The sequence below is a fragment of the Hippocampus guttulatus genome, chromosome 1, assembly GCF_054856545.1.
Source record: "Hippocampus guttulatus isolate MCC_2025c chromosome 1, RoL_Hgut_1.0, whole genome shotgun sequence".
In the NCBI taxonomy this organism is placed as follows: domain Eukaryota; kingdom Metazoa; phylum Chordata; class Actinopteri; order Syngnathiformes; family Syngnathidae; genus Hippocampus; species Hippocampus guttulatus.
The window spans coordinates 9,886,453-9,911,278 of record NC_141261.1 but is presented as its reverse complement, the minus strand read 5'-3'; the positions used below and the strand labels follow the sequence as shown (position 1 = coordinate 9,911,278).

At 41.7% G+C, this 24,826-nt stretch overlaps 2 protein-coding genes across 6 annotated transcripts in view; both read right to left on the bottom strand.

Annotated features, from left to right (window-relative positions):
- Positions 1 to 7: 7 nt before the first annotated feature.
- On the bottom strand, positions 8 to 22,205 carry usp19 (ubiquitin specific peptidase 19). 4 transcript variants are annotated; one of them, XM_086108449.1, is made up of 26 exons: positions 21,869 to 22,205; positions 18,910 to 19,278; positions 15,735 to 15,863; positions 15,374 to 15,510; positions 14,728 to 15,282; positions 13,537 to 13,924; positions 13,275 to 13,431; positions 13,086 to 13,157; positions 12,438 to 12,553; positions 11,841 to 12,079; positions 11,554 to 11,746; positions 11,168 to 11,301; positions 10,927 to 11,085; positions 10,689 to 10,799; positions 10,496 to 10,606; positions 10,315 to 10,416; positions 10,091 to 10,231; positions 9,890 to 10,008; positions 9,651 to 9,794; positions 8,667 to 9,049; positions 8,463 to 8,573; positions 8,134 to 8,350; positions 7,348 to 7,500; positions 7,019 to 7,185; positions 6,755 to 6,930; positions 8 to 830 (listed from the first exon to the last, which is right to left on the bottom strand). In XM_086108449.1, exons 2-26 carry the CDS (start codon positions 19,112 to 19,114, stop codon positions 690 to 692), a joined length of 4,560 nt encoding a protein of 1,519 aa, XP_085964575.1. In that variant the 5' UTR covers positions 19,115 to 19,278; positions 21,869 to 22,205; the 3' UTR covers positions 8 to 689. The 4 variants fall into 4 exon arrangements, with proteins under 4 accessions (XP_085964575.1, XP_085964582.1, XP_085964565.1 ...); XM_086108456.1 differs by having other exon boundaries at positions 11,841 to 12,073; XM_086108439.1 differs by lacking the exon at positions 8 to 830 and adding an exon at positions 849 to 3,716.
- Positions 22,206 to 23,082: 877 nt separating this feature from the next.
- lamb2 (laminin, beta 2 (laminin S)) overlaps positions 23,083 to 24,826 on the bottom strand; it is a 39,780-nt gene continuing 38,036 nt past the window's right edge. For both annotated transcript variants that reach the window (XM_086108431.1, XM_086108424.1), the window contains 3 exons: positions 24,493 to 24,669; positions 24,258 to 24,417; positions 23,083 to 23,991 (listed from right to left, as the gene is read on the bottom strand). In XM_086108431.1, coding sequence (XP_085964557.1) covers positions 23,855 to 23,991; positions 24,258 to 24,417; positions 24,493 to 24,669 — 474 coding nt within the window. In that variant the 3' untranslated portion in view covers positions 23,083 to 23,854. The remainder of the gene's footprint in view (positions 23,992 to 24,257; positions 24,418 to 24,492; positions 24,670 to 24,826) is intronic.

Sequence of the window (24,826 nt, the reverse complement as noted above, 5' to 3'; positions counted from 1 at the left end):
ACGGGACTGGTCAGCAGTGAAGTTTTTATTTTGACATACCACAAGGTGCAATGACAAGTGAGAGCCTGGAGAAGCGCCGCCACTCAACTCTTGACCAGAGGTTTGGAACAGTTTCAGCAGCAGCTTCTGCAAGCCCAGGGCGCTTATATATGCATTTCATGAATGGAACTACATGACAATTCAGTATATCTTTAGCAACATTAATACATATTTGTGTAAGCAAATCAATAACCCTAAAATGGACCCTATTCTTGGGACACAGCCATCAGTTCGGTGCGGAAGATCTTGAGGCCCCTGACCTCAATCAAAAACCAATGGTATGAATGAAAAGTGAAGCCGCGATTGACACCCCAGTCCAACATCAACTTTAGCCCATTCCTATTTGAACGACAACAGAACGACAGATTTCCCAGCAAAGTAGAAGCTGTTCGAGATGCTCATGTGTAAATTGTCAGGTATCCTGATCGATTTGTCCATGTCAAGTGTGTGGTTAGTCTGAGCACATTTTGAGTACTTCCACGTGACAGCACTCAAATCCAGCTCTTCCAACACCGCAGCGTCAGATGGCCCAATTGAAGTGTTGATGTAATGATGAGCACCAATGTGTGTGTCGGCCAAGTAGATCTTAGCTCTAATTCAATGTGTCCCCGTGAGATGTTAGTCAGGTCACGTTTGCGTTCTGTTAGAGATTAGTCCACATCTTCCATGTTGCTGTAGGATGCTGTTGCACAGTCTCCAGAATGCGCAAAGACACCAGAGATCACCTCTGGGTTCAATGTGGGTGGTCCCTCAGAGTCCAGGTCAGCACCAAATAGTGACTGACTTGATGCCTGTAAAAGAAACCAGTATTGACAATAAATCAGGCAGGTTTATTTCATCTTCTGTCAATCGTCGTGCAGAGTACATGCAAAGGATATGCAAGCTTACAAATTTATTTAAATTTCCAAAGATAGAAAACTTTACATATATTAGGAAGTCACTTTTATAGAAGAACCTTACATACATTATTGTTGGGACCTAATAACCTGCGCCTTTATACATGACAGAGAAGTAACATTCCACACAAGGAATTGCAATCAATATAATCCATATACTGTACAATTCTATACGTGTACATTTGGACGAAGGCAAACAGGAAGGCTACAGTGGAAAATCCCTGAGACCTGCATTTCAAGACGATCATAATCAGCACAGCAGCACAGGAGTCAACATGCGGATTTCAAATGTGCATTTGTCCTATTCCATGTGGAGAAAAATGCAACTTATAAAATATATTGATACAGTGTTACATAATGAACCCAGTACGCTCCAATGTGCTCTATTACAAGCTAATATCGCATATCATGTCACAAAATGTGGTGGTGAATGGTGGAAAAATTCAAGACAATAAATCCAAATAAAATTCAACAGAATATGGCTTAAAATGAAGATACAACAGAAGTACATTGGCTAAAAAAAGCCAAAAAAACCCCAAAACTATTATAGCCACAACAAAACACTTCAAATAGGTCACTTGAGGACGTGTTGAAGAACTGAACATTTTTGCAAAAGCGACACATATTTCTTGACTGGAATTTTTTTTAAGGTTGCTCAAACATTCAAAACTAAAACCAAACACAAATGCTGATCAGAGATTTTGCCCATCGAGGTCAAGAACTGAGCCTGTTCTGTCTGAAAACAGCCAGTACAGGACTCTTAAATGCATAGTGGAAATTCAGTGAAGACATCATTGCTGGTGGTTCGACAGTTAGACAATCCAAACTGTCCTCACGCGTTGAGCTACCTGAGCTTCCGTGATTAAAGGGTTGCCAGATGAATGACAGGTGGACCGTCGTTTCATTTGGATTCTGAATTTGTCTCATCAGGGGAAACTGAATCTATTTCAGGGATCAATATTTCACAATCCTCCAACTTTTCAATTTACCAGTTTATAAAATGTTAGCACATTGAGCGTTCATTGAAGAGAAAAACAAAGAGGAACTAAAACCTGAAACGTAAAAGTAGCGTGTTGTGTCGCTTACCTTCATGACTACTGCTTTCATCGCTAAGGGCAAATATTCTCTCATGTGCTCAAGTCAGCAAAGTTGCACCGCTGTGCACTTTTGGGTCTGCACAGATCCCTCACATCGACTTTTTAAGTGTGTCACTTGCGCGCTTTTGTGCAGTGTACGCACTCACTGTGGGGTGACCCTCAAATGAGCGCTTTCCCCGTCAAATTTGGCATGGCACGCATTATCCCAGACACTTAAGCATCTTTTCTCTCCCGCGCTCTGGAAGCCGTAGTAAGTCAAGCACCACTTGAAGGTGAAACATTGGAGTGCACGCTCCGATTCAATTGGTGCTCCGCTGGTGATGAACGAATGACCGCGCTGCTGACTAGTGGTGGCGGCTTGGGAGTTTGTCTGAAAGCACTGCAGTGATTTGCAATGGTGGCCATGAGGAGTTAAGATTTTGAATCCTTTGTATTTGGCGCAATCGCTTTTCGACTGATGTAACAGCTTCAAACATACATTCAGTTATGAGCACGGTACGCTCATCAAACGACTTTGATTGTATTTATTCAATGCAGAATGCAAATGGCCCCTCAGAGGAGAATGTTAGCTGAGCTGTGCGCACATCACTAATGTTGATTAATATCTCTTCCGGATTCGCTACGCGAGTTCATTTCGCAGCCAAACTGACAATTTTCAAAATGGATCTCTTTGGAATTCACGTTTCACATAAACGCCACAACCCGGACATTTGGGCGACCTTTAAGACTTGACGGAATCAAAAAATAAAAAATAAAAAAAAACTGCAAATGGGAGAATATGCCCCTAGGTTACCATTTTATTTATTTTCTGTGGTTATCGTTACCATTTTTCGATTAAGCCACATGTTCAACTTGTAGGACAGTTCAGTTTACCATAGCAGTGCTCAGACTGGGTAACGACTGATCAGGCGTATCGGATTCCCAACAGCTGTGCAGTAAATAAAGTGACATCATACCATCGAGATGGCGTACATTAACAAGGCATAGTGCAGAGTGTTAAGCGTCTGTCAACAACAGCTTTTTAGGCTTTTTTTTTTGCTTACAGTTCCACCCACCCCAAGCGTACAGAGACCTACCATTAAGACCGACACCCCTAACAAAGAGATTTTTTTTTAAAAATTTAGATCTGTCAAATAATATAGGACTCCTTATAATCAAAAGGGAATAAAATGCATGCCTCTGAACAGAAGTTGCTTTCTATTGTTTCGCCAAGTTTTCGGGTTCTGGATTTTTGCTCTCCTTTCTGATCATATTTTTTTAATAAGCGTTTTTTTGGGAGGGGGGGGGGGGGGTTGTTGTTTTTTTTAAATCACATGAGGACGATCCACTGTACTATCACAGCTGAGATGGCTTCCAGCCAAAACACCAATCTTTGAGTTTTCAAGCGCAACTCCAGAGCAATTCATCCACCAGCTGTGTTTCAGGCCCAGTTCGATTTGTAAAGAAGTGGGTAGATCAAGTTGAGCATAAGGGCAAACACGGCAGCCAGGGTTCCCAGAACAAAATATCGAGCACGATCGTCGTCAGGACAATCTGACATCCTCCCCGTGTGTTGACGGTGCCCTTCTGATCTGTCATCCGTCCTCGGGGCTTGTCGCCGTCGTAGCCCCGAGAGGAAAGGTCTGCGCGGCGCTTCATCATGACCCTCTTCGTCTTCTTCCAGTTCCCGCCATATTAGAGAGGCCTGCGATTGGCGGAAACCGGTGTCAACTTCTGGGAAAAGGCGTGGTCTAAAAAAAATACTGCCATTATGATATTGAGTTGGAATTGCTGCTTGCATTTGAGGTGGGCAATTTCCCCGCGGATTCACAAAAATCAAAGCTCAATTATTTTAAACCAGCAGAAAATACTTCAGGATGCAGATGATTGAAAGAATCATTTGAAATACAATTGAAATAAAGAAATAAGATGAACTGTAGCTAGGATAGACAGAACAGAAAGGGAGTTTAGGCCTGAGTATCCAAGGTTGGCCTCATCACTTTCAAACACAAGAATCAACCGTAACAGAGGGATGATCTTCAGTTTACTGATTCTTGCTGACAAATTTCTCTGTCAATGGATGTGAGTGCAGAGTGAATTCAGTCCAGGAGCTACGCACCATCCACAGAGTTATGTGTGCGCTAACTTTAACAGAGTGGTGAAGGTTGTTCTGTAGCGTCGGTATTGGGCCTGGGCATTTCATTGAAATTTCATTGTGACTATGATTTTGGCTTCTCTCGATTTTTAAAAACATCATCATCAAAGACAAACGATTGATGTGCCGGTTACTGTGCAAGTTCTTGACTTTGTATAGGTACCCTTGGATGCACCAATCGTGTCACATAATGCAATTCTGCCCTCCCTGAGCGTGCTTTAAACTGTTTAATGACACACATTTGGGAGTTGATTGTACAAATGAATAGATACTGTAGCAAAAAGAATGACACAGATTCTGTGCATAGATACAAGATATGCTTAGCTGAAAAGAATAAATAAAATCATCGCCAGCGCTAATGCTAAAGTCAATTGAAAATCCCATAGACATGCTGATGGCAAATTATTAGACTTCGGGGAGTGACATTCCTTCAAATAATTATTCACTCACAAACAGCGTAGCAGCACAAATATAGCAAGAATAGAACAATACTCAAAAGGTACATATTCTTACCAATCGGCAAAAAATGAGTTATTTCATGGAGCTCAGGTCTAATTTTCTTCTTCTACTTTTATGTCATTTTAAGTGTGTAATCCGTGCATTGACGACACAGCGCGCGCATCAGGAGCAGGTGGTGATTATTTTTATTTAGTGCACTTTATTGCTATTATTTTAATATAATCTTACTTTGCTTTGTTACTTTTCTATTTTCTGGTGGTTCTTTCAAGTTATATCTAAAGGTGAGTTTTCATGGATTCAAGGATAATTTTTTTTGTTTTTTTGGTCAGACCAACACCATTTTCTGATATGGCAGGAAATAGATACCCACAGTCCAAGGTTAGCCCAGTAAGTCCCAAAACATGTGGAAAATAAAATAAAATAAATATTACAAAGAGATAAGGGAGATGCTTATTCACGGTTTGAATGTGTGCAAAGATGCAATGCAGCAAAGGTGTAGCCAAAACAGAAGGAAAATGCATGAGGCTTGAATTTCACATGATATTTACAAGGTCATTTTGAACCCGACAAAAAGAATAAGAGTGTTCAAGAGAGTTCAAAAGTGTTCGGCGTGCAGGGATGAATGGGCACGAGGCTATCATGGTAATTTGGAGCAGTTTAGTTTTGGTACGTGAATTATTACTCGGTTTTGAAATCAACAAATTATCATTTTTATTAATGATGGCCTTGATATCAAACAAAAATAATTATATATATATATATATATATATATATATATATATATATAAAATATTTTTTATTTTTACATTATCGCCCTTAGTAGGTATATACAGTATAGTGTTACATTTGTCAACATTTTGAGTTAAAAATGGTCCCACACCAAAGTGCGGGTGTTATGGCAGACAGTTTAATCAGTGAACTAGTTAGACTTTGATTACCACCAGCTTGCTGTTACATAATAGCGGAATGCGTTTCGTCCACTACTTCAAGAGACTGCACGTAAAACAGGTCTAATTCCACAACTGACCAAAACCTTCATGATCAAAATAAATATACCCAGAGCAATTACCTAGTTGAGGGCTGAGCAACGTGGCTACTCATGTGGTGCCCACAGGCCTGTTCTGAAAGTATCTCACCATTGATGAGCCATTGAGATTTCTCACAAACATTGGAGAAGAGATCATTAGAAAATATTCACCCTTGCAGAGAGCAAGAGGAAAAACAGCGCTGCATATTGATATTAATCTGTTTCTGACATTGTTCAATCATTGTTGATAACATGTTCAAAGTCTTCACAAAGAAGGAATTCATGAATTATGAATAATACAAAGTTAAATGTTATAATAATTGAATCAAACTTCAGAAGTGTATTAAACCGGTAGCCCTTCACATTAATCAATACCCAAACAGTAGGTTGGTGACCAATGAGCTAATTAATACCCTCTCAACTCTCAATTAAACTACGTTTAGTTTCAGTTGCTAGTGTCATCCAATCAGATGAGAGCAATGGGACTGAAAATGGTTCACACACATACAAAAGACGCTTTCATCCTGACACTCGGAACACCATGATCTAATTCTTTCAGCATCACAGGGTCATTGCGCAGCATGAACAATTCAACTTGTCTAAAAACATCACGACAAAGGAAAACGTGATGAAAAATGTAAAAATGCTGAAGGCAACGGTGTCAAGATACATTCAGCATACACATTCGTGCCATATGATAATATTAGCAAAAACCTGTTAAGAACAGATGATATGCAGCGCAATAAGGCTCCCAAACAGGAGGCGAGTTCTTCATGAAAGTTGACCCGAGTGTTATCTTAAGATTTCAACAATTAATCCTACAAATGTGAGGAAATCCTGATTATAGATCAGATAGAATGCGTGAATATGGCACTCTTGTGCAGGATGTCTGATTAAGTGCAACCCATCCAGTCTGTAATAGCCATATATAGTACAGGAGAAAGCATGCAACAACACCATTTCCCATAAAACTCCAAACTGTTCACTGCACATCACATTTTTGATTGACATGAAGATCTCAAATCAGAATTTAGAAGAATGCCGAGAATGTATTGTGATATTATAAGAAAGCATCCGCAACAGCTTGTTGCGGTGCCCTCACCTGACTGGCAGTAGCTCCCATCGCAGGAGGGGAGTCCGCTCCGACGGGTCTGAGGAAGCGCGGCGGCCGCTCCACGGGGGAATTTCGACGGCGGTAGAAAAGGACGTAGGCGTATCGCGTCACCACTTGGCTCTCCTCCACCATCGTGACAGTGCTGTCATCAAACAGACGCCAGCCTGTGCGAGGACAGACATCATGTTGGAAACAAGGACAAAAAGAGCGCAATTTCATATTTTCTGGGACATCATAAAAAAAGGAACTCACCAACATCACTGCGCTGGCTATTTCTGTCACTTGGCAAGCGAGCGTAGGCGGTGTAGTGGCCACCGATCATCCCACCATAGTGGTTGATGACTGCATACAGGTCGTAGATAGGTGGGTGCTGCATCTCATCCTTCTGACCAATGCAGAAGTTACTCAGATCCAGATTTCTACAAGACAAAAAGGTTTTGGAACTGATCAACATTGCACACAGGTATTTTATATTTTATATATTATATAATAATAATAAAAAAATAAAAATAATAAATATATATATATACACATATACATATATATACACACACACACACACAATTTCAATAGGCATTCACCTGACAGGAAAGTCAACCATGTCATTAATCTTGTCTCTCCAGATGAAACTCCTGAAACTGAAGCGTTTCAGTTGGATGATCAAAATGTTGGGAAGACGCCACAGAAGCAGTTGTTTGGAAGCCTCGCGGTGCTGCTGGCACTTTGGACAGTACCTTTGGAGGGGGAGATAGAGCATCATGCAGCTTACGCTCACCATCATAAGACCAAAAGCTCTTAGAAAAATCAAGCGGTAATTGTTAAAAGTTAAAACAAGTTAATATTCAAATTAAAGCTTCATTTTGCTTACAGTGATCAGAGCTCTATGGGGTGTTCGCATTGCAATAAAGGGGAATTCAAAGACAGGACGATTATTTTTTAAATGGACTTTTTTCAGATTAATTCACACAGTTCTTGAAACGAATGGGTTTAAATTTGTCCTAATGTAGGGGTGGCAATTTTGCTTATAAAAGAAAAAAAGAAGGGCCTTTAATCTTTTCATTGCCTCTGTTAAAAAGTGCTTGCAATGTAATTTGCTGCCCAAAATATTTTCTTGAGCAAACATAAGAATTTAGCCTGTCCTGGAGGGCAGACGTTTATTTTAAAGACAGAAGAATATCCTGCCTCTAGTTTGATACCTTTTAAGATCACAAAATGACCTTGGCCAAAAGAAACCAACTACTTCTTGGTGCATTTTTTTTTGTCTCCGTTATTTCCCAAGATGTAAAATGCAACTAAGATCCAAGTAAATAGTGAAATGTGAAAATACACACACATGAACTACCTCATGGCAATATGGACAGCCTTACCATGCCTCTTCTGGTGCCAACACCTCTGGCTTAGTGAAGAGGTTGAGGCACTGCTCCAGGGTGAAGTGCCCCGCCCTGGCTGTCTCACTCAAAGAACTGGGATCCTCCTCATACTCCAGCTCCTTTGCGCTCACCAGGACATACTCCTTTAGACGCTCGTTGTTTTTCCACACCAGCTCCACGGTCGCATCATCAGGTAGGTCGATTAGACTATCTTCTGCAGAATGGGACAGGATAAAATTCAATTCTAGAGTTGCCAATCTGTATTGGTCTCTTTCAATCCTAAAGAAAAAGTGAATTTGCAGAAAAAGATGGTCCCGACACCCTACCTTTCTCGTCCAGTCTCTGCTCCTTGTTGTTTGAATCCAGCAGAATGATGTAGAACTGACCAGAATGCCCCGAAGATGGATCATTAGGTTGTTGATACCCGGCTACTGCGGCTAGAAAACAGGATGCAGCAAAGATAAATTAAGAATGAGAGAAAATAACTAACGATAGCACGTTTGAATAAACAACAAAAAAATACCCGTCACCTTCTGGCCGTACTGCCTTCTCACAAGACGTTTCTTTTTCAACATGGGTGTCCGGAGAGCAGCAGGAAGGAGAGGAGATAGACTCTGAGAACCCAGAGTCTGACGTCTGTGTGGTGGAGAGAGACGTCTGGGGGGAAGTAGGGCGAATAGCATCACCAGAATCATGGGATGAGGTATAGGTGTGTGGTTTCAGGGGGTCGAGCATCGGAGTGCTATTCTTGGGTCCGCAGTCATTTAATTCTGGAGTACTGCTTCCGCCCATGGCCTCATCTCCTGAGCCTGGATCGCCAAGAGAACCTGTTGGTGGTGTCGGAAGTGCTGGAGATATTTCGGGGGATGTCCTCTCTGACTGGAAAGGAGGCTGGAACACATTGACTGAAAACCTGCACAAGAATATGAGGGACAGCATTTATATATATCACATAGTGGGACACAACTAATAATTGGCTAACTAAACCAGTAGAGTGACGCCTCATGGCATTAGAAGACCGGACAGCTACGTTCTATCTTGCAAATTCCATTCAAATACACAAGAGTATGGATTTAACTGTAATTGTGTAATCAATTGTGGAACCTGGAAGTTGTCGTTTCATCTTTCAAATCCTTTCATAATGAAATTGGCTGGTTGAGATCTTTGATTCGAGATTTAGAATTTGTATACACACAAAATGTTTCCATGTTCTAAATATAAGTGGCAATGTTCTGCACAAAAAAAAATCAATTTGGTGAGAAAAAGTACTCCAAAAATGCAATTGTTTTTGTTTGTCATTTTATGCCAGTAGGATGGATCGATTATTTCATTTTTCCAAACGAAGGCTTCTGCAATATCACTATCCACCAAGAGTAGGCAGACATGCAGTTGTGCTACCCCTAAGGTAGGGGAAACTTATCAGGACAACTGCATGTCAAGTATTTGTCTTAATAATCAATGTGTACCAATGGCTGCATTTTGCATGATGAGATTCTAAGAGTCTGCCTTTGTACCTGGAATAGCCATGCAGGAGTTGAGTGAGGCGGCTATAGGAGAGCCGGGATTCGGGTACACTAACCAGGAATGGCAGACCCACATTTTCGGTATTGGGTCGACACTGACCTTTGTGATTCGGCCAGTGGGTCTTTTGACACAATCTGTCAGGGGAAAAGAAAGCACAATGAAATGATCAACTGCAGTATGAGATGGACGTTGAACGTATGATGTGCCACCGCATTAAAACACAGCTCACTGATTGCAGTAGCCGACACTGTAACAGCGAGTACAGCGCTTCAGTTTATCTTCCTCAGAGACTGGAGGCTTTAGGCAGGAGGCACACTTTGAGATGGCGATATTGGGAACCTGTAGTCTCTGTTAAAGGGGGAATAAACAAATTGAATCATCATTTGACGCTGCAAGACACGTCTCAACTGAGCTTGGATATTTGTGTTACCTGCTGCACTTGGAGCAACACGACTCTCTCCTTGGCCAGATCTTTGGAGAGTATCTCAAAGCAGAACAACATGTCTGAGGACGACACGGTGTCCAGCGAATGACAGGGCAAAAACATTCGCTGGAAGCAGTTCTTCCCCACCTGAGTCAAATGAAACAAGCTCAGCGCAAGCTGACAAGAAACTAGTGACACAAATTAAACTTGGAATACAAAAGGGATTGAACCTCTGCAAGTCTGAGGTTCTCAGCCTTGACCCGAACACTCCTGGAGATGGACTCAAGGACCTCTGCAGTGCTAGAGTTCTCCTTGCTCACACTCACCAAAAACTGGCACATGAATAGGGGTAAATATTCACTCCGAGACATCTGTGTCCCTTTTTGACAGGAAATTGTTCTCTAATCTCACCTTAATAGGTTTTTTATGCGGTTCCTTGGCAAAGTAGAAAACTGACAACACCTTTTGTTTCTGTGGCAATGGGACAGGCAAGTACAGGAAGGGGTCAAATGTTATCGACACCTGAAGGATGAGAGGAGGAGATGATGATTACCGACGAGTGGCTGCTGCCTTAAATCCAGATGTGAAAAGTGTCATACGTTACCTTGGAGCACGTGGGACAGACAAGCTTGGATTTGAACTGGCCTTGGAAGAGATCGACGATGAATGAGTCGTTTCTCATCTTGTGCCTCTGCCATGCCTCCTCTGCCACCACCTTTGACAAATAATAAATATTCAACCAAGTTTCAACAAAATCTGCTATCAGTGTCATTCAGCAAGAAGGGGCGACACATCATCATGAACTACCACAGAGCACGCCAGCACTCTTCCTGAACACCAACCTCGTCCAAGCGACCATCGGAGTCCACCGTCTCCGTGTATGGCTTATTCTGAATGCGATTCAAGTCCTCGTGGAGGCCGTCAAGCAAAAAGGCCATGAATTCCTGGGCATCATGCTGGGCATAGCCTGTAAACTGATTGGCTTTACTGGCCACAATTGCCTGCAAAGTGAAGTTCAATTAAAAGCATGACAAAAAAAGGGGGAGGAGCATGTGGATTGGAACACCTAAATGGCATGCGTACCTTGAGCTTTGAGGGTTGGAAGGCATGGTGGGTTCCTTTCCAAAGAGCCCTGAGCAGCACCGCAAAGCCAATGGCTAGCCGGCCTCCTGTTCCCAATGGATTATTGCAATTGATTTCTGACTCAAACGCTCGATCTAAAAGAGGACAAAGAGAGGAAAATTGGTTTTGGGATCGACAACAACAGTGGCCACATTTCAACTCATACTCTTGGGATGAATGTGTGATTAAGAAGTGACATTGCATTGTGACAGAAGGTTTCCTCAACGGGTTTTCAATTGGGAGGAGTGTCAAGCAGAAAGGTATTTCTTTTTTTTTTTTTGTGAAAAGAAGTTGGTGTTCTGTACCCTTCGAGAAGGGTTACGGGTGCGGCTCACGTCTTTACTTACCATGAAAGTAATCCCTGAGTTCTCGGGTGTTGGACAGGGATTGAATGACACTGTTCATGAAGCAGGTGTTTCCGAGGTTGACCAATCCTGTGAAACCAGGCAGACACACCTTCTTCTCCTCCTCTTCCTCGTGGTGCTCATTACTAACAGGGGGTGCGTGGGTCATGGGCTGCACCATGCATGTTGGCTTAGGCTATGATTGGAAACAAAACACAATTACGACAAAATGGAACGGTTTCATATGCTTTAAAAATGATTCGACATTCTGACCCAACAAACCTATTTACCGTCAGAACAGTGGGCTCTGGCTTAGGGATGGCCACGTGGTCAGAGACTGTACGAGGAGCCACAGTATCCAGACCGCTGTCCTCCACTCTGGGAGGGGCTTTAGGGGCCTTTGGTTGCTCCTCACTGACCCTGGGGGGCTCCTCCTTGCTCGGCAGGCTGTGCTGACTGCTGCCAGGTTTGCTCTTTTCTGTGCAGGCGGGGCTCGAGGTCACAGCCACCTTGGCGCCACCCACTGCACCTTAAACAGAGGAGAATGGCCCTTGTGGTTAGAAAATGAGGTGATGTTCAGATATCAAAAGGCAATAATTAAGCTGAATATTGTCCTGCAATTTCGAATACTACCATGAGGCAATTTGAAAATGTGTTCAAGTTAGTTACGTCTTCAAACGTTTTCTAGATGGGTTCCGTTGCAAACAGCTTTGTTTAAGCTAATTTTTATATATTCAGTGCAACCAGCTTAAATAATGCAAACTTCATGAAGCAACCAAAGCAGAATGTTACTCCTATCCATGTTGTCCATTTTTGGCTGAGACATGGGACAACATTGAATATAATGAAAAAGGCCCACATTGTCAAGTAGAAGCTTGGCATCAGACCTTGTGTGGCGGGGGCCTCGAGACCCTCCCAGCGTTGGCTGTGTCGCTTCTTCAGCGTAATGTCCACTCGGGATACGGTGAAGGAGTAGGAGCATTGCTCTGGCTGTATCAGGTTCCTGCAGTAGGCAAGGGGACGGACAAATATGGACAGGTCAGATTGAGAGACAGAGATTTGACGAACACTGCGGGATGTCAGTTTGAAGATGAAAGGCATGTACAGTCAACTCCAGAGATGGGCGCCTCAATAGATTTTGCCGTTCCGTCATTCATCTGCGGCCGGCTGCAAACACACCTTAGGAAACTGAATATTGAGTGACTAAAATCATATCGAGTGTTGTATCTTCATCCCTTGGAGGGAGAATAAACTCAAAATTAAAGAAAAAAAATACAAATATATGCGCTGTTAAGAGTTAAAGAGTATCCTTGATGTTAATGTGAAGTCAGCAATGTGGGCTCTGTTTTTTCACCTGTTTTAGTTGTGTCTCAAAAGATTCATCAATTTCTTGAATGCAGGAAATGCTTTCCAAAGTACCGGTAATACTTCACCACAGCAAGCAATACTAATGTTATTTTAAGACATAGCAATAAATACATTATTTAAAAAAAACAAGAAAAGCATCTTTGCCATTTCAAGGACGGAAAGGTTACCTGAGTTTTACTTGCCACTTGAACACCATGTTTGGTCCACAGTCCGGGTGAAGCCGAAGAAAGTTTGCATCACTATCCAATGGAAGATGATGACACACACAGAGCTTTGTCATTGTTTGGAAAATGAAATTTTAACTGAGCAGAAAAAAGAGGAGGCAACACGATGTTGGAAGGCTTTCTTTCCAGTACCTTGTCTGGAAGATGAGGGTGAAATCCTGCTCCCTGAAAATGACCCTCGATGTGTTCCTGCAGATGTTCTTCATGTAGACGTTCACGACCATCAAGTCTGTGCCTTTCTCGTACGAGTCATTCTTCACATATTGCAGGTTTACCATCGGCTCTGGCACTACGGTGAAGTCATGTGCATCATTACAATGATTTTAGATGACCAGTAAAATAAAAATAAAAAAAACAGACAGAGCCAGGGAGACTCGATATTGCCATGACAAACCTTCCTGTTGCTTTATGGGGGCTGGCTCCTCTTTGGACTGGTCACGCTTCTCCTCGCCATCACAGCTACCTTCAATCTGGGTCAGACCTGTTGATGGCTCTTGTTCGGCAGACACATCTCGAGAGGAAACCGGGGTGGCCCCACTCGAACCAAGCTGTTGGTGAGTTTGAGTGTCCCGCAGCGATTGCTGAAGCTGAGCCGTTTTCTCCGGCTCGGCATTCGTGATGTCTGTGCTCCTTTCTGGAAAGGCGGAGTCAAGATGGATGTTGAAGCCCGACGTTTTCAGGGAGTCACTCGCGCTCACAGGAACTGCTGGTTGGTTTTCACTGGCCCCAGTTTCAGAGCCTCTGTCCTGTGTGTCTGGAGCGTCATATGGTTTATCTGCATCCTAAAAAGAAAAGACAACAAAATTCAACAGTACTGAATTTTCTTTCAAAACCTGCAGCTTAAAGTGCTTTACACAAATAAAACTTAAAACAGAAAACAATTATACATAAACATATTCAAGTTAAAACCAGGAAAAACTAAACGCTACAGGGCTAATTCTCGTGCTGCGTTGAAAGCCAAGGAATAAAAATAGGGTTTAAAACTTTTGTCTATTTAAAATAAAAATAAAAAAAGAACAGTGAGAGAGGGGCCTTGTTTGATGTGCACAGAAAGCTCATCTCAGTTTGGAACCGGCAACAGAAAAAGCCCCTCTTAGCTTCTGATGGTCAGCTTGTCTGAAGCACTCGGTAGGAGTGTAGAAACGGAACAGCTCAGAGATAAGACAGAGTGAGACCATTTAGAGCTTTTAAAACAAATCAAAGTAATCTTTAAAAGAACTCTCCAATATTCTCTCAATGCAAAGGCAGCCAGAGGAGGGATGGCAGAATGCAAGTTGTGTGCTCCCTCTTATGTGTTCTGTGGACTGTAATTTTTTTTTCAATACAGCACTTGACAGCAGCCAGCAGAAGGATTCAACTGAAAAAGTCAAAACTGTCCTTCTTGTTGTTACAAAACGATGCCGTGAGCAACAATGCGTGGCAAGAACAATGTCATTTTAGCTTGGTCCACTATGTGTTGTTTCTGTGCATAATCTCAAAACATGCTGTAGCTTTCATACTGGTGTAATGACGGTGTGCTGCTCAACGTCAGTGAAACAAACATGTTTTAACAAGTAATAAATTATCGACAAGTGTTTTTACTAACCTGAACCTTGTTCGCGACAGCAACAGCGCTCCCATGTACATTTTCACAAACTAATCTGTCTAAACTCCCGTCTCCATCTCTGTGTGGCGTTTGAGGGAGCTCGGCAGCAGACAGGCGTGCATAAGAGGTTCTAGTCTGGGCTGAGTCCATGTCTCTTTCAGTAGAAGACTTGTCCTCCTTGGCGTTCCTGGTAAGATGAGCACTGGTGCGCTTCGCGCTGGGCTCTCGGGACTGCTGGTTGCCTTTCTTAATGGGGACCGGCTTAGGTGAAGCACCTGCGCCGTCCCCGGCGCCAAAAGTCGCCGCCGCAGAATCCGTGGAGGTTTTGGCAGATGGTTGTTTGTGTTTCAGGTGGCGCTTGACGGCGCGCTCGGCTTTGCTGCCGCTGCATCTTGATGCGTTGCGTGAGGGGGAGGAGGGAGCCTGAGATTGACGTTGCGTCAGCAGGCAGGACAACTTGAGATGCTCTGGTGACTCTGAGGCTACAGTCCTCGTTGCCGGCGCCTTGGCATTTTTGGTCTCAATGGGTCCCACTTCTTTCTCCTTCTTGTTGCACTTAAACACGACAAAGGAAAAAGTTGTTATCAAACAGACTGTGACATGGGTGGGAGTCAAAGTCAAAGTTAAAAAAGAATTGTCGACTGACTTTTAGCGAAGGCCAAATGTGAATCGGGATCTTCTTGTGCAGGATGAGCAACAGAAATCCTCCCTTCTCTTTGTATTGCACCCTACTACAAGAGGCCTCGATTTCCTCCTGCAAGTGGCAGGTCCACTCACGACCGTCTGAAAACGGAAACACAACAGATGTGCAAAACTATAACTAAATGGAAATGCATGCTTCTGGAGCAATATTTTATGTCTACAAGTAGATATAAGAGGCAGATCAGGTTATAGATGTAGAATGAACACAAATTCTATATTTTCTCTGCGTACTATTTCCTTGTGAGTACACGGAAGCTTCTGGGGTTTAATCAAATATTGTTCATGTGACGTGCAGGTGACTTTACCTGAGAAGTGCACATGACAGTGTGTATCAGTGAAGGTTGTGTTGACATCCTCAATCTTTTGCACACTTTCCCCACAGCGCAACTTGATAATCACTTCATTGGCATTTTGTTTCCAATCCACAAAGACATCTGAAAGCAGGAAAAAAAATCATTGTCAAATGTGGTCGGATTAATTCATTCATTTTTTATTATTGTAATGCGTTTTTCATATAAAATGTGTTTTATAAATAAACCGAGTTGAGGAAATTGCCATTTATTTGAAGTAAATATTGGGAGTAATATCGTTATCGGGAAGTAAAATAACTTATCGGGATTTCAAATTGTTTCCCTAATGCACAGCAATTACTCACAATTTTGTGCTCCAAATTGTCATCTTAGGTGCTTCTAATTTTGGCACAAGTCAAACATCACAACGTAGCCTCTGCCAACAGCATGCAAAATGCCTGGATTGAGGTTTACTTCCTTTTTTATAAATACTGAATTGCAGCCAAGCCCTAATACCCAGTCGGGCTCTGGGATCTGCAGACTTGGGTCAATTCGCTGAGCTCAGAGTTCAAAGTAAACATGGTGAAGCTGTATTGCGTTGTTATGCTGCAGACAAACACAATAAGATGCTAACAGAAGTGAAGTCAGCCTAGAGGGTAACTGTTTTGAAATTAAAATGAAACACTTTGCTTTTTTTCCCCGACATACCATTGATTAAGGTCTTCCAATCTTTTTTTTGTAAGTTTAGAAACCCTTTTTTGTCTGTCTTTCTTGACTTTAAAAATGTTTTTTTTTTAAGTTTTGTGTTAATGTGTTTAAATGTAGTGCACATTATTTTCATGACATTTTGGTCAGCTACTTTTGTTTTCTCTGCTTTGCTTTTGAATGTTGTTAATTGTTCTGTTTGTAAAAGCGTTTTGGGTGTGTCTGCATGTGTGAAGCACACGGAATTACCTTGTGTATTGTTTTCTATGCTATATAAAAAAAGCTGCCTTGCCTTGCCTAATGACAACCAGTGTGGTTCCACCCTAAGGTTTGGGTCAACTGATAGAAAAAGAATGCAGATGGAGTTCAGTTGTCTGCTAATGCTGTCAGGTGGTCGGCTACTTTTTCAACCCATTTAGGCTGCAGACCAGTAGGGTATGAATTACGTGCACCCTCCGCTGCTTGCTCCCATGTAGTGAAATTATGTCATGGGGACTTGTTGATACGAATGTTACATTCATGGTATTGGCTCAAGTCTTGACTAGCGAGCCTCCTTATGCTTGGCACATTGTCAGCAGTTTAAGAAACTGCATTCCGATTCTCCAGCTAGTGTAGAAGGAATACACTCAAAACACTTTGCACGGGTGATTTTTCAATCAGCGATCAAAACAAGATATGAATTCATTAATGTTGCTTTGTGAAACGCAGTCCATGATGTTCTGTGCATGAAACTGGTAGGATTAGATCGGCATATCAGGTTGGATACAAATAAACAACTACCCGACAAATCACAGCCATGAGGTACACCTGCTCACACTCATTCAAGCCCCGCCACTGCACTCGCTGTCGTCTTAAGCATGGTGAAACAGAGTGCAATGAAGGCAGAAATGACAGAAAGAAACAGCCAACTGCCTATGCTGCAATATTTTATGCCATCTAAATAGACATTAACCATGCACATATTTCAAGCAGACAAAATGCGGTATCATATCCAACAGAAACTTCTGGATCTAGGAAAATAATGAGACAAGTTATTTACCGTTTTCCATGCGACAAAGCTGTGGAAGTGATTCGAGCTAAATATCGTATCCGAAGCCGCAGTTTTGAGTGTGCTCCTCTGCCGATATAGTCTGCAACACAACTAAAGAGCCTTGACTTTCATTCCCCCACCACCCGCTCTTTCTCCCTTTCTCTCTCACCCTCTAAATGTCACGAACAACACTCTATCCTTTCAGGATGGCTGCAATGTCTAATGTCAAATCAAATTTCTGGTCACGCAATACACACACACACACACACACACACACACACACAGGTACACGCGGCACATGCAATTAAACGGAGAAAAGTAGAGGCATAGGTCAAATAAAAACTCCTTAATGAGTGAAAGTGATCGAACAATACTGTAATCTGTCTACAATCTTTTGCAGGACAAATCAGCAAATCAGTGTGTTTTATGGGAAGAGTTGGGAGGCAGGCTCCTTCCCTAATACCTTTGAACATACTATTAATGTTATATACATTTAGCTGCAATAATTAAAAAAAAAGGGGGGTTGCCATCTTGAGCAAAAGCAATTGAATTAACTGCAAAGCCTCTAAATTAGTTATTAGAAGAGCAGCAGGAGGGAGCGCTTTCGTATTGAGTTGCATGCTCACACGCTACCACGTCATCATAATGAACACATCACAAGAAATGCATCTTCATAACAAGAAAAAAAACGTGATATTCTCTTTAGTTTATTCACGTCTTGGTTTTTGTAAGACACATTAAAAAAATTACTTATACTTTGTTCTTCATTATGTATTTTATGACTGGTCAACTTATCATCCCGAGCAATTTATCGTCCAAAAAATTAAGTGCAACCAGTTTTTAAATTGACAGTTTGAAAGTGTCTGTACTGAAAACTAAGGTAACTATAAAGCAATTCAACATTTTAATTGCAGAAAGTCAATATTGAACACAAAAAAAGGAGAAAAAAGACACTCAACAGTCCAACAAATGCAGAATGTTTTAAAATAACAAAAAAACAGAGCCCTCAGGCTTAATGAATATGCCATGAAACATAAACATATTTTTAAAGTTATTAAAAGCAGGTCTGCCTCACAGTGCAGAGGTACCGGGTTCGATTCCAGCTCCGGCCTTCCTGTGTGGAGTTGGCATGTTCTCCCTGTGCCTGTGTGAGTTTTCTCCGGGTATTCTGACCTCTTCCGACATTTCAAAACATGCATGTTAGGTTGATTGGAACACTAAAACTCAAGAGTCAAAATGGCTGTGTCCGAACTCACGGGCTGGGTCCTCAAAAGCCATATTTTCGGCCGCATTTGGTGTTCAAATTCACATTAAGCCTGTCCAAATTTGCCGCGGTTTTTGCGATCCACTGAGGCTTGACCTGACTCCGTTTTTAACATTCATTGAAAGTTTATTGTATTTTTACTGTAGTATAATTAGAGTGTTTTGTTTTTTTTAATATGCTGGCCGACTTACCCTTTTTGACCTCTGCAAGGACTCCATCCACTCCCGCAGCAGCACCAGCTCTCTTGGCCTCTCTGGACTCCTGGTTCGCTCGGTCTTTCTGCTTCTTCTTACTGGCACTGGAGGACAACTCGGACCCATGATCACCTCCTCCCCTCTGCTGATTCTGAACCCCGCTGCGCCGGCCCGCGGCCTCGTTACCACTGCCGCTGGACATCTTCAGACACTTGGCGCTAAGGGGCCGCCCGTCACCGGATTCACTACCGCTGCTGGGGTCTGGATCTGAGGTGTGCCGCTTCCTGCCTGGCCCAGCTATCTTGGCGATGATATTGGTCCGACCTCTCTCAGAACACAATCAGGAAGGGGAATAGGGAAGGGAACCTAAGGCACCGAGGAGAGGAACATGAAAAAAAATAATGCAATTAATGAAACAGTACCCATGGCTGTTAAGTATGACAGTCTGCACGATCTTCTCGGGGTTGGACAAATATTACAGTGGATGTAAAAAGTAAATCTGAGGCGCTTTTCTTTAATAGTGGCCGGCGTGTGTCAAGTCCCATTTACGATAAATTTGAATGAAATGATTAATGAATGCTGAACCAAGCCACATTCCAAGTTGATCTGCAAACTTGTTCCACCACAGGATAGCAGACGTGTATTTTTAACTTTGCCTGCATAAATGGTGGAAAGGTTTTGAGATGATTCATCTTAGCTTCATTTTTTGTGTTATATATATAAACACTCAGACAAACACACGCACACACACCTTATATACACGTATAACACGGTTTATCTTGCACGGCTTCGCTGTTTTGTGAATTTTACACTCATTGTATGAATTGTACACTATTTTCCTCTCTAGAAACATGAGTGAGAATTTAGATCAATCTCTCCCCATAAATTTTGGAATATGAGGTGAAGTGTCGTCAGAAGCTCAGTCGCGATTTTGCCGGTTAAAACAACACACTGAATAAAGCTTATTTTCTTAAAAAGTGATCAGTTGAAACTGCAACTGTCGGGCTGTCATTATCAAAATGTGCAGAGTCATTTAGGTCCACCGAGTGCTGCCAGCCCTGGTAGAGCTGGTACCACTGCTAGCGCCGTTGAATCGAGTGTCGGTGTAATTAAGACTTTTTTTTTCTTTGTTGCGCCCTTAATTAGTGATTGAATATTATTGCAGAACAATGATGTGTTGTTGTCATCGGGAACTGGATATAAACAACGCCCCAAACAACAGTCTGGAAAAGTCAAGTCAGTCGTTACACCATGACACGCTGCCGGGCAAACCTTCAAAATAAAAGCACATGAAGGTGTTGATGTCCTATTATTTGGTTTATTTTGAAGTAGGCCTTGTTAGTGTGTTGGCAGCATGTTACTGTCATGTATAATATGAACAACTATTGCTGCAGGTAGCATGATTTCTTCCTGAGAGTGTACATGTAAATCAGTGGGTACTCGTGCCAGGGAAAAAAATGTATCGAGCTGTGTTGTTGTTTTTTTAACCAGTATACACAAATTATTCCGAGGACCTGTTTTATTCCTTTTCACATAATTTCACGTGAGACATCACGCAAGACCTCATCACTAAGCGAGAGTAGTCTAAACTTGAAACACCATGGCAGAAGCACTGATTTCAGCATCAACAAGCTGAAGGGCAGATATCAGGAAGATTTTTGGTTTTAGAAAACAAGAGACCACAATTAACTGAAACTTTGTGAGACAGTCACAGGAATGTGAGATTCATGGTTTTAAAATGTGTTTATGGCACTATATTTACACAGGCTGCCCTGTGTATGGAATTTATGTATTTATTTTGATTAGGTAGCATTCAATAAAACATACATGATTCATGGAACTGAATTCGGTTCAATTCTTAATGTAAACATTCACATTTTTACTAATACCCCAAGTTAGAGAAAAGACGTTCCTACTATTTACAGCATTGCTTCTGAGAATGCCTTCCATATGAAACCAAAATTGGCACTTCCTGAAATCGTGACGTGACTCAAAAATCAAAGTGAATCGTGAGTTGTTTATCAAATCTGAATCGATACCCAGCCCTATTCCGATAGTGTCTAAACATATCACATAACATAACATTTGCTGTGCCAAGTAGCCTAAAACCAGTGATTCCCAAAGACGTATTTGCTCTGAAATAATTATTTACTAAGTACAATAAGATATATGTGTTCAAACATATATTTTGTTAAAATATCTTAACAGGCAGAACAATTAAAAGCTCTTCCAAAACATGGGAGAATATAAAATGAAAATGTGTGTCCACCTGATGCAATTTCTCGAAGAGAATAATAAGTAGCTTTGTCTTCAAATAAACCGGCACAGATTTCACAGCGGGGAGACGATATACTCATTTCACCCCATAAACAATACTGTACTTTCTTGCGACAAATATGAGCGAGTGGTGTGAGCTCATTCTAATGTAAAATGCATTCCTTGCCTCAATAATACTGGGAAATACCGGCTTATACACGTAATAGCACTTGTTATTGTTGCTAGCGTAAACGCGATGGCTGTTATTAGCGTATTGGCCGCCATGCATCTTCAAGAACCTATTAAATGCATCACTCTGTGAATTCCGCTGCAGTTATTTTAAGGGTTTTCCAAAATATTCACAACTTTCTAATGATTTTGCGGTCACCGGTAACCGGAGCACTGGCGTCAATACAAACATCGATACATTTACATTGCGTGTAGTTCTGCCACCCAAGACTTAACGTGAAGAAGTGTGTTACTGGTGTCGGTTAAATGTCCATAGCCTTCACCCAAAATGCAGTCGTTAGACTGACAACGGCTGAGTTTTGAAGCAAAGGCTAAACAATCAATCGCTTAATGTCATTAGCGGCTGCTAAAGCTAATGCTTGCCTCCATTTTGCACGAGAATAGGCACCGCTTTGCGGTCAACTGGGGACAAGGGGCTGTGTTGGTATTAAAACGAAACCATCGTACTCACCAAGGGTCAATTTGAGGAGGAGTAATGTTGTTGTTGTGCGTCTACACAATGAGCGGCGACTCGCTGCCCGTTCCCACCAGCTGCAAAGCTTTCTTCGCGACAGCAGGCCGCTCCGCTCTTGGCCGCACTCGCAACCTCGCAGTCTCCGGTGCTTCTGGAATGTTCTCTCTTTTTATCCAGGAGCCATTTCAGTCAAAGTGAAATTGACAATTGGGTATGTGTTTCAACCAAAAGTCGATAGCCGAGTGACGGTCAGCCTACTGGTGCCATTGATGGGTGGGCTATCCGCGGGATAAGTCTACTTTGTTTAGGACAACATCCTGCCAGGCCGAGCCTAGCGACGGCTAGTCACTTCCTGGTGGCGACACCACGTGATCCGTAGCAATTCGCTTTAATTTTTGCACATGGACACACAAAATATGACCTTATGCGAAACGACATTCAGGGACAGTCTCGACAAAGACGATTCGTTTAAAGGTTTTCAAAGGCATAAAAGATGACTTTCATGGTGCCGAGAGGCACAAAGCGCTGGCACGACGTACGGGTTACACGTGTATTAGTGGTGTTTAGAGACACACATTTAACTAACGAAATCGTGTTGGGGTTTTGTTTTTGTTTTTTTAGCTGTTTTATTTACATGAAGCTTGAATGCCAAAATATTTGGGTCAATAAATTAAGCAAATGAATATAAAAACTAATACTTGGCAGGTCTATGTATGCGCGCTCCCTTCTCAAATGCGAACTTTTTTTGTAAAGTAATTTTTTTTTTCAGCGCAAGAAAAACATTTTGAGGAAAATCTGACATCTGTACAGTAGTAAGGCATATTTAGGCAGTGTAAGGATAGAATCATACTTGCATTTACTTGGGATACAAAAGTCAACAGATCACTGTTCATTTACTTAATACTGTACATATACTGTACGTACGGAGCCCTAACTGCGTCATAACGCAAACCTTTGTCAGGGAACGCAAAGGTATTTTTTTTTTCAATCATGTCACGTAAGCCCAGTAAGATCTCAATAAAAAAAGTCATTTTTAAAAAGTAAATAAATACTGTAAAAGCAGCACTTAAAGATAAGAAAGAAGAGTTGAGTTCAACTTCAAACATGTCTATTTGTAAGAAGTAAGACATTTATGTAATGTAAACCGACTATCAGTACGCAAGATTTGGAAGCATATGAAAAAAAATTACTCAATAAATAAATAAAATAAATACAGACTTAAAACCTTTATTGACAAAATTAAGGCACCGCTGTTTGTTCTCGTCTTTGGTATGTCACATTTTGTCAAACACATTAGAGAATGTAGTGTCAAGTTATGATGTGAAATATATTTTACAATTTATTCTTAGAATAACTATAATACTGTATAATTATTTATCTGTGACCCCAACATACCTTTGTACTGTAAAACATGTTTGTATTGTTAAATTGACACTATTATGATGAATATGGAATATGAAAAGGCTGGTAAAATTCAACAGTTATGTTAAGTGTCATACTGTACGTTCACCAGTTCTTAATATTGCCCTTAATCTTGGGAGTTGATTACCAGAATACATGTTTGAGACATTCCTTATTGACTTACGTTCGATTGTGACAAAAACCAGGAGTGGGTTACACATGACGGTTTGGATTTAATCGGTTCAAAACCAAGCCACTCAGTGGTTGTCAGCATGTGTAAATTCCAGCAGGTCAAATGTGGTGAGTAAAGATCAAAACAAGCTTCCCATTTTTTTTACCTGCTGCCTCAAAATAAGAAAAAAAAAGTTATTTTATCTCGTATCTTTGGACTTTGACATCTGTGATTTAAATTACACACACATTTTTTTTTAAATATTCAGGACTCACATTTACAAGCATACAATTCCAGATTGTTTTTTAAACACTGAAAACCAATACAACTTGCACACATTCTGCTTTCCTGGCAAGTTGCACCCGACATGTAGTGTGCAGAAGAGTAAGTCAGCCCAGAATAGGCATCTACTACTGGCATGTGTTGTAAATTTGGATCTGTTTGTTGATGTCATTGAGGAGTGCTTTCATCTTGTCTTCCAAGCCATCCAGCTGACGAGCTTTCCCTTCCAACCTTCTCTCGTTCTCTTCGTAGTTTTTCTCCAGCTCTGTGGGAGCAAAATATTTCGGCGGGAAATCAACATTGAATGCACATTCAGTCCATTTTTTTTTTAACACGAAAATCCACCCATGCATTTTCAACAGTGCTTGTCCTCATTCGGGTCACAGGTCAACTTGAAGCCTATCCCAGCTGACTTTGCAAGAGGCGGGCCTAGTCGGCAGCCAATCACAGACAATGTAATGATTCTCCTGAATTTGAATATAGCCATTTTGAGCCCACAATTTATTTCTTGATATGCACAAAAAAAAATACCTGCTAGTCTCTGCAACTTTTTCTGGGCGTCCTGCAGTAGTTGTTTCGCTTCATCCCTGAGGCTCTCTGCCTTCGTCTTGGCATCTTGAACAGTTTTGGCTTTGGTGTCAACACGCTGTTTCACCTCATGGTACTTATCGGTCAGCTGTCCATCTAGAATCTGAGTATTAAAAGTTGAGAGTGTATGTGAGTAATGAGGCAACATTTACCCGGATAGAGTGATAGACACACAAACCTGCTTGGCTTCGTTTGCCTTGTCTCGTGCCATGGTGGCTGTCTCTTCAGCCCGAGCTGCTGCCATGCTGTTGTTAGCTTGTTTGGTCTTCAGCACATTGATCTCACGGCCCAACGTGCTCAGACGGTTTATGGCTTCGCTTAGTTGCCGCTCACCGTTAGATGTCTCTGATTCTATCTGTGGAGGTTCACGTGCAAGTCATGTGAAAATCAGACCATGGGTACTGTATGTGTGTCACTGTTACCGATTTGTCTTACTGTTTATTGTGCATGTTAAATTGCTCCATGTACAGCACTTTGTATGCAGCGATGGCTGTTTGAAAGTGCTCTATAAA

What these genes read in the sequence shown, in the direction of transcription:
- usp19 (XM_086108439.1), bottom strand. Translation starts at nt 19,114, where the DNA reads ATGTCCAGCGGCAGTGGTAACGAGGCCGCGGGCCGGCGCAGCGGGGTT. An exon ending in ACCCTCATCTTCCAGACAAG is followed by an intron (nt 13,158 to 13,274) that starts GTACTGGAAAGA and finishes TCCATTGGATAG; the next exon opens with TGATGCAAACTTTCTTCGGC. An exon ending in AGTGTCGGCTACTGCAATCA is followed by an intron (nt 9,795 to 9,889) that starts GTGAGCTGTGTT and finishes TTCCCCTGACAG; the next exon opens with ATTGTGTCAAAAGACCCACT.